The sequence below is a fragment of the Erithacus rubecula genome (assembly GCF_903797595.1).
Source record: "Erithacus rubecula genome assembly, chromosome: 1".
NCBI lineage: Eukaryota > Metazoa > Chordata > Aves > Passeriformes > Muscicapidae > Erithacus > Erithacus rubecula.
In genome coordinates, this window is record NC_136658.1 from 19,497,306 (window position 1) to 19,512,234 (window position 14,929).

The 14,929-nt window shown below is 40.7% G+C and overlaps 1 protein-coding gene across 12 annotated transcripts in view; it reads right to left on the reverse strand.

Moving 5' to 3' along the window:
- Nucleotides 1-370: 370 nt before the first annotated feature.
- Nucleotides 371-14,929, reverse strand: part of ST3GAL6 (ST3 beta-galactoside alpha-2,3-sialyltransferase 6) — an 85,000-nt gene continuing 70,441 nt past the window's right edge. For all 12 annotated transcript variants that reach the window (XM_079310305.1, XM_079310310.1, XM_079310309.1 and 9 more), the window contains 5 exons: nt 12,211-12,306; nt 11,628-11,814; nt 10,073-10,210; nt 6,542-6,694; nt 371-4,879 (listed from right to left, as the gene is read on the reverse strand). In XM_079310305.1, coding sequence (XP_079166431.1) covers nt 4,799-4,879; nt 6,542-6,694; nt 10,073-10,210; nt 11,628-11,814; nt 12,211-12,306 — 655 coding nt within the window. In that variant the 3' untranslated portion in view covers nt 371-4,798. The remainder of the gene's footprint in view (nt 4,880-6,541; nt 6,695-10,072; nt 10,211-11,627; nt 11,815-12,210; nt 12,307-14,929) is intronic.

Here is a 14,929-nt window from a genome sequence, read left to right on the forward strand (position 1 = left end):
TTCCTCGTTCTGTATTTCTTATTTTAGCATTCCCCTGACAGTAAGCCCACAGTAAGACAAGCAAAAATCAAAAATCGATGAAAAATTCAAATCGCAAGGACGCTGTTTCTGATCTTAATCCATAAAAAACATGCCCCAGCTCTGTTTGTACACAGCCTGGAGTTAGATTTCCAGCCACAGTACAACTCAGCCCACCTAGATTCAAAAACCTTCAGCTGTTTGCTCTAGAATGCATTACAGTTTGTTCCAAAACTCGGTACCATATCTGGCAACACCATTCACTTTACACAGTAATAATGATGGCCCTGACCATACCCACACATCCACACTCACACACAGAGCACCAGCCTTGCAAAAATAAGTCTGAGAGCACTGTCTTTAACAGTTTATTCACAGGAACATAATCTCATTCCATATGTAGCATTCAAAATTTCACTTGAAACAACTCTAACTCTTCAAAATACAGGTGGCACTTCAAAGGTATATAAAACTTAAGACAAGTGGCAAGTAAGTATTTCCCAATACCAAAAACATATATTGAGCTTTGTATGTTCTTAAAAATCAGAGTCCACTTAGAAGTGAAGGTATGTACACTCTTCCCCAGAGCACTGCTAAAATGGCATTGGAAACAAGAAATACCACATGGTAATTAAACACCAGAGTTGCAATTATGTATTATTATCACCTATACAGTCACTGGAAATGTCGTTTAGTAACATCTTTTAGGCACTCTCAGATTCATATTTAGTGCAATAGTCTGTGACTTCCCTTAATTATTACAGCAGAGGAAAAAATAGTTTCCCAACAAAGCAACCTCTTGAAGGTCTGAGCCAAACAGCTTTCAACGAATGTGTCATCCTGCCTGTTCCCTGCATAGTTTGGTATCTTAGAGCTGTTTCTTTCTGACAGTGCAGCATTTTGAGAGGGGTGGCAGATAAAATGCAAAAGCACCTTTGCTGTAAGGTGATGCTGTTTAGAAGTTCAGCAGGCTGCCAGAGAACAGGAACAGAATAAGGAAGGAGAACATCCTATTTCAGATAGAAAAATGATGGGAGACACTGGGCACCTATGTAGTTACACCATTATTAGACACAGAAATAAAACTGTTTCACTCCTGATACAATAAAAAATGGACAGCTTTTAAAGGGAAATTTCAGTGCAGAGACTTCATTTTCAGGAATGGTAAAAAGGGAAAAAAAAGTCTCAATAGCAGCTCATGCTCAGAAACTATCTAAATATTTGGTGTTAGCATTACTGTGTTATTCTAAAAGCCCCAGTCAAGTCTTTGGTACTGCAAAACACCTGTGAAAATGTGCCCAGACAGAAGAGACACTAATCTGTGAGCACTGCTGAGAAACACACCCCACATGGGCATTCCTGCCTGAATGAAGTTAGTGCCAAAGCAACACCTGTCCTCGAGGCAGAGCAGCAGGAATGATGTGTGTGAAGCAGGTGGTGGAACAGGGCTGGTGTATACAGGATCCTACAAAACATCTTGTGGGGAGAAGAATTCATTACTTTGTTCACTGCTTATTACTGAGAAGAAAAGCTACTGGCCTGCAAGCTAGGCTTTCAAGAAAAAAACAAAACAAAACAACAAACAAACAAAAATACCCCATGGTTTATCAGCAGCATCAGCTTTTGGCTTGATCCTGAGGAAACAGGTTTCATTCAAAATGTTAGCAGTTACTCTGGGACAGTAACTGTGGTGGACTCAACACCCCTGTGGCAGGAACACAGAAGTAGGAGAAACTGGAAATACTGCTTAATTTGAAAAATAAGTTAGCCATACAATGGGAAGCTTTATTAGGATATAAAAAGAAACAGCTGATATGGATAAATGCTAGCAGAGAACATATTAAATTTGTTGAGAACACCAAACATTGTTTTAAAAAATATTTTAGGGAGATCAAAAAGTTGATGTGGCAAAAGTAAAAAAGACTAAAGGGGTTTTTTTTAAGTACAAAGAGTTTGGGAGACTTTGTTTGACATGAAGCTGCTTCTTTGTTTCCAATTATTTCATTTGTTCTGCTACAGCTAGAATCCAAATCCCATCCTCCCAAAAAAAGCATAAAAACCTACTAGAAAAACTGGAGAAGGAATCAGTTTAGATTAGCAGGAAGAATATCTCTGGAGAGGAAATAAAGCGGAGAAAATAACCACATCTTCAAAAGCAGAGCTCCCTACCCACTTCCTGGAACTGGAGACAGGGGTGGAGAAGCAGAGGGATGCAGCTTGCACCATCACAAGAACTCTCCTCACAGTGCCTGGAACAAATTTCAACAGCTCTCCTGGAAAAAAAATCCTCCTGCACAGCATCCTGCAAGCTGCTACATGGATGCAGCTGGACTGTGGCAGCAGCCATGGGGAGAGCTGGGAGCCCCAGCTGTGGAAGCAACTGTGGATTTTGAGGGTGAAGGGGCAGCCCCCACCTCTGCTGGCCTTGGCTCTCAACACAAAACCTACCGGGGCTCCTCTGCAGCAAGAGCTTGGAGAACACTATGTCTGCAAAAAGCCTTGCCACACCAGCTTTTGCAAGTGGAATTACTGTTGTCAGGAGTTCAAATTACTAAGTCTGGGGCTGCAGAATACATACAAACCTTTGCCATTAACTGAAATAACCACGAGAAATAAATACAATACTGTCATTATTTTCTTAAGTGAAACCCCACCTGTTTGTATTCAGATTTTCAAGCAAAGACCTCTTCAAAGTCTCAGGAAAAAATAAACACAAAAAATTAAGAGCCCTTCCACCACCTGGTGAAGAAATTGTGATTTCCTCCATCTCCACCACCAGAGTCACCTGTTCCAGTGCCTCAGGATCTCCCACAAGCTCCTCTCTCCTCCACACTCCCACCTGCCACTCTGCACGGTGCAGCTGTACCCAAGGGACACACACAGCAAACAAGACACCATGGCAGACCCTGCCCCTTGCTGCAACACACCTGCATCCTTCCCCACCCCATGCCACAGATTTTTCTGACATCTCGAGGTATTTTAGGTATGTCCAGCTTGCTTGAAACAGACCAAAGCTCAGGAATCACTGGGTAAAAACACAAGTCTCCTCCCCTTCAGCTGTGGCACCTTTACAGACCACAACTGCCCTCCCTAATTCCAGAGCTAAGGAGCTAAAGCTGAAAGTAAGAACTAGGGGAAGTGTTTTTAGTTTTGTTGTTGTTTTTTTTTTTTTTAATACCTACTGCACCCTACAAGAAAGGTGACTCTTTGGTTACTTCAATGGTTATTCCTCTACACAGATGCTGCTAAACAAATTGCAGTATTCTTGCAATCCTCAGCTTCTGAAAAAAATAAATACCATGGTTTATGTTCATATTGCAATTGTTTGCATTACTCCTAATTGTACTCTCTATATAATTTTATTTAAAAGCAACAGTGGTATTCCAACCAACTTCAAAGACTTTAAGTGGACTCCTCTGTGCTTTCTTCAGGTGTGATTGATAAAGATAACCATAAAATCTTCCAGAAATTCTGCCATAATTAAAATAAAAACTTTATATAAATGTTCTGTGAGAGAATTGGAACAGCATATTGTTGTTCTTTGACTGTTGTCAAGTGCCTTCCCATGCAGATTTAATTTATTCACAGGCTTGTCAGAGACAAACCAATACAGGAAACAAACATCCCATGAAATGTTTCAATTAAAATCGAGTAAACTCCCACTACTAAATTATTTAGTTCAGCCACACACCTCAAACTTAAGTATCAAGACAGAAGAGGTAAACAGATGCCAAATGATAATTCAGCTGAGGTACATCCTGGATACTCCCTACTGCACTTTACTGCCAAAAATGGAAGTATTTCTTGCTTGTACTGATGTATTACAGCATCCAAGGAAGGAGATTGACTTCGTTTGGAAAAATCCACCTGTTTTTGAGGAGCAAACATAAAAACACATGAGATCCTGTCCTGGAGAACTAGGACTTCAACAAACGTTGACTCTAAACTCAGGCATGAACATCTTTGTCCAAGCTTGTGTTTCTGCTGTGATTTGGGGGCTGACACGCAGGTAGTTTGGACAGCTCTTCAATCATCATATTCCCTCTTTTTAAAGTCAACTCAGCAACTGCAAAATTTTCTGGATGCACAGCACAGAGTATGATTTTTCCATAAAATGGGTAGAACTCGAGCACTGTCAACACCAACATCTCCACAAGTTGGACCAAGTGTCTTCACCTTCGGCAAAGGCAGACAGAAGTCCAGAGCTGATGGCCAGTGCAGAAGCTGTGGCTGCTTGGCTGAAGGTTACTCTTCTCAAGAGTATGGCAGAACAAAACCTGTACAGTCTCTATGTTCCCCCTTCTCCAAAACACACAGTAATGATTTAGATGCATAGTTTTAAAGCCATTTTCATACACCATGACAGATAGTCACGACTTCACATCCACCCTACTGACTGAACACTGGTCATATCTCAGTATCTTGACAGTGGAACTCTTTTGGAGGGCAGCATCATAAACGAAAGTATTCCAGAACATTAATCATCTGGAAAGAGTTCTCACTGATAAGTGATGTGTATCACATTTTTATATATCCCTGATACTTTCAGTTGAAAGTTTCATGGTTTTCCCACTATTAAATAGCTTCACAGAAATTCAGTTCTCTGTTTGCAACAGTCCATTACCCTCAGGCTTAGAAGTTTTTGCCTCGATGAGGTTTCTGGGCTCCTTTAAACAGTAAACAGTTATGCTGCACTTAAAAAATAAAAACGTCGTACAAAAAATAAAAACTTTTCACATCTTGAAAATAGTGACTGTTCTTGGTATTTTCCATTCAGCTTTCATGTCAAATTGACCACAAAGTTCTTGTCTATAAGCTTCTTCAAAAATTTCTGCTCAGCAGTGATGTTGTGGTACTCATTCTAAAGAGATGCGAGAGAATAATGAAATTAATTATAAAATCAAAGTATCACCAGCAGCATCATTTGACTCTTCCTTTCTATTACCTGTGATACTTGGAAGATGCTAAGAACAGAAAAGGTCTGGGGAAAAGACTTCTTAGCAAAGGCTTAGCACAGTTGCCCAAGAAAACGAGTTGCTCAAAACTAGATGAGACATTTCTGTAAGGACACAACCAAAAAAGATGGTCCTTTGGGGATAAGAACAGGTGAGATGTGGTCTCACAGAAATCCTTTCATTACTAACACTCCCAACTCCTTGCCCTGCTTATTCAGAACAACAGCCACATTTACAGCACAAGCAGTCAGAAAACAAGTTATCCTCAAAGCTCAGTGCAGGTTCTTGAGAAGCACATCAGGCACTCGTGGCTCAGATGCATCCTGCCAATTAGGTACAGCAAGCCCAAACCAACCCAGCTCCTGGATACACAGGAGACCACTGAATTTAGTGGAGGGCAGCACAAGGAAATGAAGTTTACTAAAGACACTGAATCCTGTAAATTAAAATTAATATAATATGAATACTGCATAAGAGATTATACAGATGTAGTATTGCTTATGTAGCACACATATATGTATGTGGAAATTTATTGCCACTGAAAAACTAAAAGGAACATTTTTGTTTAATAGTTTTTTAAAGTTTCAAGGCTTTAGGAAATTTATGGATGTCTATTCAACTAATGATCAACCTTACTCCAACTTTGTGTATGTTGCAAAAAAGCAGAGAGGAGCCTCCAAAGCAAGGCAAGTTCAGTGTCAGAGGAAAATTGTCTCTGAATAGCAGGCATCTAGGAGGTCTGAGAGAAACATGAAAGGTCCAATGGGCATTGTTTCTACCCTTCCTCTTCAGCAAATGAAAGAGGAGGAAAATGGTACCCACTCTGGGCAAATGGAAAAGAAAACTTCACGCTGCAGTGAAGGGCTGACAGGGTTGCTTGAAATAGAGAGATGAAGGCAACTGAATACAAGAGCAGACACATAAAAGGAAACAGCATAGCCTTAGCAAAGCAGCAGGGAGAAGGCTTTCCTGATGTTTTCCAGCCTCCTGCTGCTCTGTCTCCTTCTGAGTTGTGGCTTCCCCCTCCTGAAAGCAGTTCCTTCTCCTCCTACCCTCCTCCAAGAGCTGCCTTTATTTTCTACTTTCAGTTTCCAAAATTCAGTTATTTTCCTATGCAAGACCTATACAAGTTCATAGGTCTTAACTTCTTCCATTCCCCTTTGTTCTTCTGTCTTTTGACAGCTAGGGCATACAGCAGAAGTAGGAGCCAAGGAGAAAGAGAACACAAACAGAAACACTGCTCATGTGCTGCCAGTGCTAAACAAAGACATCTCTAGGACAAGACCTGTGCAGCCTAAGGAAACACCAGCAAAGCAGAACACAGCACACAAATGGACATCTCATGCAGATTTTGCAGAATGTGGTACAGCATAAGGACACAAAGATCAGTATCTATGTTTTCCAAAAACAACAGCAGACAGGAAAAGATTCAAGCAATGTTAACCCACAAGCAGCTGAACCAGAAGGTGGGAGGGCCTTCTGACCAGCAGTCCACACTTCTATCTGTACTGAACTGCCTTCCCTAGTTACCAGCTCTATTTCTCCCAGCACAAACAAGTGTTAGTTACCTGCATCATCTGAGACATGGTTTCATTGCCATAGTAATGCAAAGAACTATTTCTGTCGGTGAAGTCGTACTTGAAGCCTGCCAGGTGGACTTCATGACATATGTGAAATGCCAGTGTAATGGCAATTAGTCCTGTTGTTGGATGCTTGGGCTTCTACAACAAAACACAAAAACACACACATAAATACCTGGCAACCTGATGGGAACAAAAACCTTAAGAACAGAGACAAGGCAAATCAGGCAGTCTGGGTCTTCTACACGTTTGGTTCCACAGGTTGATCCCCTCCTGTGCCTAAAGGAATAAAGTATTGTCCCCACAGGTTCTCCATGACTGGGATATCAGTCATATCAGTACTCCCTGGGATTCCTTGGTATCTAGTGAGGGCTGAGTCCACAGTGTAGCCCTTCCCTCCACAGAGGCATCAGGAAGGTCTCCCCATTGCTCTGCTCAGCTACTTTCATAAAACTGGGCAGGCTTCACTACACTGGAAAACCACTTACAACCCCCTCAAATTTGATTGAATTATGAGATGCGTTCAGAAGTTTCTAAATGATGGAGACCCAGATGAACAGAACATTATACGCCCACATTTTCACAGCAACAAACTAAAAAAGCATGAAGGCTACCACTACACAAATTTGACTGAATTTACATTTCTTCAAAGTAGGGAAATTCCAGAAGAATTTTGCTTTAGACCTTCCCCTGCTATCTCCATTAGAAGAAGCAAAATTGTAAATAAAATTATTTCTCCATATAGTAATTTCAGAAGTAAACACAATGTAAAATGAAGAGCATGTCATAAACAGTATTTAATTGTGCAAAATTAAGAGCACCTAACCAAAAGGTAGCATTTCTCACAAAAACACAGAAGAACTCCATGCAACTATCTGCCATATCTTGTGTTCAGACACATGACTTCTTTAGTAGCAGCAGAGGCTAGTATGATCTGGGGAAGTACAAGCAAGGCAAGTTATTTTAGAGTGAGAGATGAACTCATTCATTCGACCAAGATGAAGCTAAGGTAAAAAAGTGTCTCCAGAAACTGACAGAACTTTCAGGAACCAATGCCCTTCCTAGCCAAAATAAGATTTTTCTCAGAGACCAAATGAGCTATTACATGCTGCCAGCAGCTGCAGTAAAACCTCAAACTGAGCACAAAATCATGGGCTTTCTTTGAACTCTGAACCAAGGCTCAGTTTGCCTCTGAAAAAGAAGCAGACAAACCAGTACTAGACAACTCTGCACAGAAAAGGCAGATGGAATCGACAACACAAAATATCCCTAGGAAGAAGTAACTATTCTCAGCTCTTTTAAGCCTAATTAAAGTCCCAGAAATTAACTACTGCCTTTTGTGGAAATTTTTTTGGTACCTTTATGCAACTCTTGAGTATTCCCTAAATAGTATCTGCTTAAAATGTGCACTATGTCCAGGGCTCCTGCCAGTTAGAAAAATAACTTTCTGCCCTGAGGCAGAACATCATAAACTTAGTGGTGACTCTGTTGCAACATCCATACTAAACAGGACTCCAAAACTATGGCAGGAATGCTACATGTTAGGATTATTGCCATTTGGAAATAACAGGTTGCAACTAGTTCTGTTCCACCTTCAGCTATCGTAAAATTCACCTCAAAAGAATATAATTTAAAAGCAACTACTTTTAAAATGTACTATCATGCAGTATCCAGATACACTTGGCCTGTAGTTAAATATTTTCAGAAGACTAATGGGAATAGGCACAGCTCTGAAATGACTCCACTACAATTTCTGAGTTTAATGGTGCTGGAGCAATACATTCAATTTTATTCCTGGCTCTATTAACAATCAGAAATGCTTGCAGGCTCTGCACTTATGTGCTCACTGGGAATGTAAGACTGGTTTAATGGAGAAGGCAGGGACAGGAAGGAAAGCAACAGTGGTCACTGGCATCTCCCACAGGCAGAGGGGGCTGAAGCACAGGCCAGTGAGGGCAGCACCAGCCCTCCCCAGGGATGAGCAATAGTGCACAGGGCCCCAGTGTGAGACCCCTGGTGTGACCTGCAGCTTAACCCAGCTGTGCCAGGGCCACTGCAGATGTGCAGGCTCCCAGCCACGGGCACCTCCGAGGTGGGAGGACAAGGAAGGAAGAGCATGCTTGAGAAACTGATCATTGCTGTGCAGGATGAGGGACTGCAAAACCCCTGGCATGCAGTAACCAGGATCCATATGGAGGTAGCAGAAGGGGATTCTAGTCATGGTGACACTAACCCAGCTCTGTGCAGGGGCACCCAAAGGCAGGAGAGGAGCAAAGGGTGACCAAGGGGCCTGTGCCTCTGTACCAGATGACATCATGCACCTTCCTCTGACTGACTGACAGCACTGCTTTTAAAGCCTACTCCCATTGAGAGGGGAGTCCCAGGAGAGATTCTGGGACCCATGGAGGCCATGCATGTTCTGTGGCCATTTAGGTGATTAGTCAGGCATCCAATTTCTGTGCTGCTTTCTTGCCATGCTTGGCTGAAAAGCTGAAATCCCACACAGGCCCAAGCAAGCACATAGCCAAAATGCCTATTCCAGTTTAAGAGTTAATAAGGGAGAAAAAAGCCACTGTCAGGCTCAGAAAACAGAAAGAAATTTTAGAAAGAGGTACAGAACATAACACCACCCCCTCAAACACTAGAAAGAGTAAACCAGAAGAAAAAAATTGTGACAGATACTCCACACTGATAGTACATCAGACATTTCCACACGTGCCAGTTGGGTGGTGCTGGTGGAGTGGGGGTGTGACCCCAGGGTACTGTCTCTGTGCAAAACAGCACATGGTTGATACTGACTGCACAAGGGAGGTCCCCAGCTTGATGCTTTATCTTTCATCAAAAACATTTTTTCTGTCAGAAACTGACAGTTTAAAGTTATTTTTATGTCCAAATTGCAATGCTAGGCATCAAATCAATATGCACAACCATGCTGCCAAACATTAATTATTAGCACAGGAGGGGAATATCCTTTATGCTCCTTAGTTCATCCCCAGCCCCAGGAATGTGAAATTGCAGCAGAGTTAAAATTACCAGTTTAGAGGGGGGGTTTGTTTGTTGTGGGGTTATTTTCAGTGTCATGGTTTTCAGTGGAGGTTTCATTGTTTGGGGGTTTTTGTCTGTTTGCCATTTTGTGTGCCTTGTGTTGTTTTGTTTTGTTTTTAAACACCCAACATTCAGTAGTTCAAGACTCTGTATTATTTCTAGAAGCTCTTTGATCTGTCATGCAGCATTACCTGCTTGTCTTCCCCAGTTCTGTCGAAGGCACTTTGTCTGTCCAGAAAGTAGCCTCATTTCATACTAATTACAGAACCCATAAAAGGCACACAAGGCTAGCCACTCTCTTTCTTTCTGGGTTCCATTTTCCCCATCTTTTTTGAGCATCATCTAAGTGGCAAGCTACTTTAATGCAAACCTAAAAGGTTTTCTACATTACAGTCTACTGTAATAAAGATATAATTGCCTCTAAATACACATTCAGTTGTATAAAACCAGAAGGGACAAAAGAAAAAAGCAAACCTCCTTCTTAGGAAACCTCGTTGGGAAATGAAGCCACTCATAAGCTGTTTTCCTGGTGATGCTGGGATCAAGAATCCTGATTTGACTCGATTTGTAGATCATATTCAGAGCCGGTTTCTTCCAAAAGCCCTTTGCACTCTGTGACAGCAAAGTAAATACACACTTTTAACAACTAGAAACAATTGAATTTAGTTTTGTAGCAACTCTAACCAGCATAAACTCCAAGGGCATGAGGTTAAAAAAGAAGAAGAGTGATGAATCTCTTAAGCCCAAAAATAGCTGCTCCTGCAACAGGATAACCCACTGCCACAGCAGTGGCCAGCTGGCTGCAAATCAGCTTTGCAGAAAGGTCCCTGATTGTGGATACTGCTGAAGGTCTAGGCAAAATCTGCCAGGCCTTTTTCTCAGGTTCTAAGCATTTCTCAGGCTGTGAAATTTCTCAGCTCCAGCCAGTATTTTTCCCAGGCTAGAGACTTTATCTCTACTGTAAACAGAAGACAAAGAATCATAACAGAGATAAACACCTGCTAGATCCATAGGAAAGCCAGGGAGAAGAGGTGTCTCTTTCTCTGTCCAATGAACTGTCTGTATTCTGTTTTTCACAAACTGTACTATTTAAAGTCATGGTTTCCTTGAATAAATTGCTCTTTCTTGCACCAAGTAAGAGTGCCTTGTTGCTGTTCTTTGCCTTTAGCCGCTCCATAACTTTACATACAGTAACACCTGATGGACAACATGTACCAACAATATGCCCTGGAGGCAATAAATGCTCACTGTGTGCTGCCCATGTTATTAAGAGCACAGACAACAGGCAGACAGAAGTTATCATTCTCAAGTACTTTGCATTGTGCCCTTCCTGCAGGCCCACAAACATACTATGTTGGGTCCCCTCTGAGCAGGAGTGTGTCAAACAGCAAAAGGTCACTACAACAAACCAGGGGCCACAGCTCACAGCAAACAAACGGTCTGAGCAGGCTGGGTTTGTTCAGTCCATCTTCAACCATTTAGAAGGGGTTAACAAAGATGAGATCACACTCTTCTCAGAAGCACACAGTGTAAGGACAAGGAGAAATTTTGTTCTACGAGTGTGCTGAAGCACTAAAACAGAGTTTGAAGAAATACCACTGCAAATTTCTCAGGCAAAAATACTCCAAATTTACTCAGACAATGCCCTGAGAACCCACTATGGCTTTGAACCTGGCCCTTAATGAAGAAGATTCAAAATTATTTTGGACTTAAGACCTCCTGAGAGAGGTCACTTTTAACATCATTCTAAAATTTCTACAAGTGCACAGGTAAAATAACCTGGAAGTCTGGAGTATGCAAGCTAAAGTATCAAACATTAGGGAGAAGATAAAAGTACATTTCCCAGAGGTAAACTGCTTTGTGGTGAGGAGCTGATCAAATATGTGCATTAGAAAGAAGACAAATAAACTGACTAGGAGAAGAGCCAGAGCTCCTCTAAGCTGGAAGAACTATGGTTAAAAGCAAATGGGCATAACACATAAGAGATGTGTGGCAAGATGAGCCAAGGCACATGAATAATTAAACTCACTATTTTCTGACCACCAAGTATCTCCCAAAGCCACTTCAAGTCACGTGGTTTGAAGACGATGAGAACAACAGTGGTATTAGGGTCGTAGTGGATGGGATCTGAGAAGATAGATTCCGGGTAAGAAAGGCGGAAAGTCGTCCTCCTCCCAACATCCTCTTCATACCCTATCACAGGGCCATTATTCATTCTGCAGAGGACAGAGACAGACATCAGTGACTGCCCCACCCGTGTTCCTACCGTGCAGTAGCACCCACACGTGTTACTAATCTGCAGTACAGACACTGTCTCTGGGTACAGGGAAGTTTAGCAGCCTAGCATTTATGTATCACATTACACAGCAGAAGAGCAATTATCAGGTGCACTCAACCTCTAAACTCAGAGGGATCAAGCACACACAGGAACTTGGCCAAGATGGTTTAGAATACAGTCACACAATTGCTTATCGTGTGTCACTCGAGCAGAAAGCAAGCCTTCTGATTTGGCTCCAACACAGGCACTAGAGAAGGGCAGAGAAAAGAGGACCTGGCCTTGAAGAATTACCCTTTCCTCCATGTACACAAAATGAAAAAGAGATAGCATTTACCTTATAATGACATCATAGGAGTCAATTTTCTCCCCTAATGTCTTATTTCGAAGTACTCCTCCATTACCAACCACAACACACCGTCGACAGGCAACACTGTGGAACAAAGGGAAGTTTTAATATTTATTACTTCACTGGCTTCATATTATTAATGATACTTCTACATGTTAATTGGCTTATTTTCTAACTGAGGTCCTGTATCTTGTACAGCACTTAGCCCCTACAAAGCAAATTCAATCCTGTATAATGTACTACAGCTGCCTTAAAAAAAACAAAGGCATTATTTCAGGGACTGACAAAGTCAGTAACTAGCTTTTTTCTTGTGAAACTGTTTTCACACGTCTTCTTTTCCTAGTGGCCTGCTGTTTAAGATCATCTTAGCAGTTGCTATTATGGGTGCCATTTGATAAATTATCCTCTACAATTCTTCAAACTTGTTCCAGTCTGGAAAAGCTAATTCAATATTAAGGTGCTTCTGCAATATTATACAACTCCATATCTCTAACACAAGCTAAAGCAGCAAAATTTATGTTCATAATTCACCTTACAGGCCTATGAAGTGTACATGTGAAAAATCTTATCCCAATGACACGTGACAGCTTTTCAAATTAATATGGTGTGGATTTTTCTCCCTCTGCTTAAAAGGTGCTTCTAAACACGTTTAAACAAGTGATGTGTGTGCTGTCATGATATAACAAGATGGAATCCTTGATTAAAAGCTGCATTCTCGTATGGCCAGATTCAAATTAAGACAGCATTACTAGGCATATAAAATACTGTGTGCTAAAAAGAAGATCTTTGTACTATATCCAATCAAAACAGTAATTTTGAATTTACAATACATTCAGAGATAAAAATAGGTATTATGGAGATGCTAAACTCATGGAAGTCAATTCTAAGGGTGATTTTCAAAGTTATCACAGGTTTTCTCAGAGCATATTTAGCTTTTTACCATCTTATTTCAGTGTTAGTAGAATGTTTTAAGAAATACAGGGAGGAGCTCACAAACAGGCTTATTGGTTTTTTACTCAAGAAATTTTGCCTTTTTAGGGAAGGTTTAAATCAAACATGTAAGACTGTAAACTCCTTTCAGAATACGCACATCACTTTTTGTTGTTGTAAAAATGCCTCTTTGTTTAGAGAAAAAGCCATTCAATTTGGTTGCAGCAGGAACAATGAGAAAATGAAAACATTGGTATTTTCTTCAGACACAAGCAGGCTCACACTTTACCAAGGATGAGTCACCTCACAGTAACAACCTACTCCCTTGGTTCTTTCTTCAAGTAAGAAAAAGGCTCAATATGCCACTTCTTGTTCTAGGTTCACCAAAATCATGTCCCAAAAAACACTAACTTGAATGCCCAGCATGGCATTTCACACAGACTAATTAACTTCTTTTTCCTTAAATAGTCCAACCTGCTTTTTCAGCTGTTATTTTTCAACATCAATGAAAACAGCTGGTTCCAGCCAACACTGAGCAACATCTCAACGTACAAAGCAGTTCCTTGAATTTCCTACAGAATTAACAACATCTGCAGAAACAGTTGCCTTTAAATATATACATGTATATGCATACACACAAACACACATATATATGTACGTATGTAGAAAAAACAGGGCTCCAAATGTAGCTTTCAGGGCTGGGTGACATGAAAAAAGCTGGCAAACCTTTCTCTACTGTTTCCTGAACAGCTTAGTAGAAGGCAAGCATTCATAAAAAGACTTGCAGCTAATACCATAACTCATGTGACCTGGTATCTTAAAAATCAAAGGGGTGAAAAATCTGTTAACACCATCCTATCCACAGTACACTTATTCCCTCTACACACCTAAAACCCTTCCCTCTCTATTCCTTTTGCCCATTTATTTTCCATTTAATTTTCTATCTACTTTCAAAATGTCTTAACCAGGCTGATGAACATATGCCTCTCAAAATCTACAGCAGGAGTAAGAAAGCAGAAGTTGCTCTTTTCCTCAATTACACCTTGTTGCTTACAGCTATAGCTTAGAGCTCAAAGTAAGAAAGAAAAAGGGAAAACTGGATGAAAAAATGTCATCAGTAAGTGATGAATGTGGAGTAAGGGTGAGGGACAAAAAGCACAAGATTAGCATATGGTTGTATCATGTGTTCTGGCATTTACTTTAAGGAGGTGCTGCTTTTTCTGCTCCTTTAGATGAACCTAAAGTAATCCCTTATTACAGACCTTTCCATTTTTTGAAGACGTGATTTAAAAGACTTACTGAGTAAGTTAATCTCTAGCAATTGAAAAAACACCTACCACTCTGGTATACAACTAAGAGGCCTTTGCTTTCTCCTCTGTGTAGTCATTATACAGCAAGACATGCTCAGGGCAGGGAGGGCACAATAAAATGTGACTTCAGAACTGAGCAACTGAGGTTTGCTCAGCTACAGAAGTTGTGTAGCTGTTCTCAAGTCAAATTCAAGCTCTTTTTTACTTACTGATGAATGCAGACTAGATTTTGTTTATGACTAGGAGTTGACTAGTACTACTTGGACAGAAAACAGGGTGAAACTTGAAGTTCGGTTAAGTTTTTGAATTATAGTGCCCTTCATAACATGTATAATCAAAAATAAAGTTACAACTGCTATCAAATACCCAATAAAGAATCTAACATTAGTATTTGAACTTTTGAAATGGGAAAAGTCAACAAGCAGATCAAATATGCCTGAAGAAATGTACACAAGTATAGTCAAACA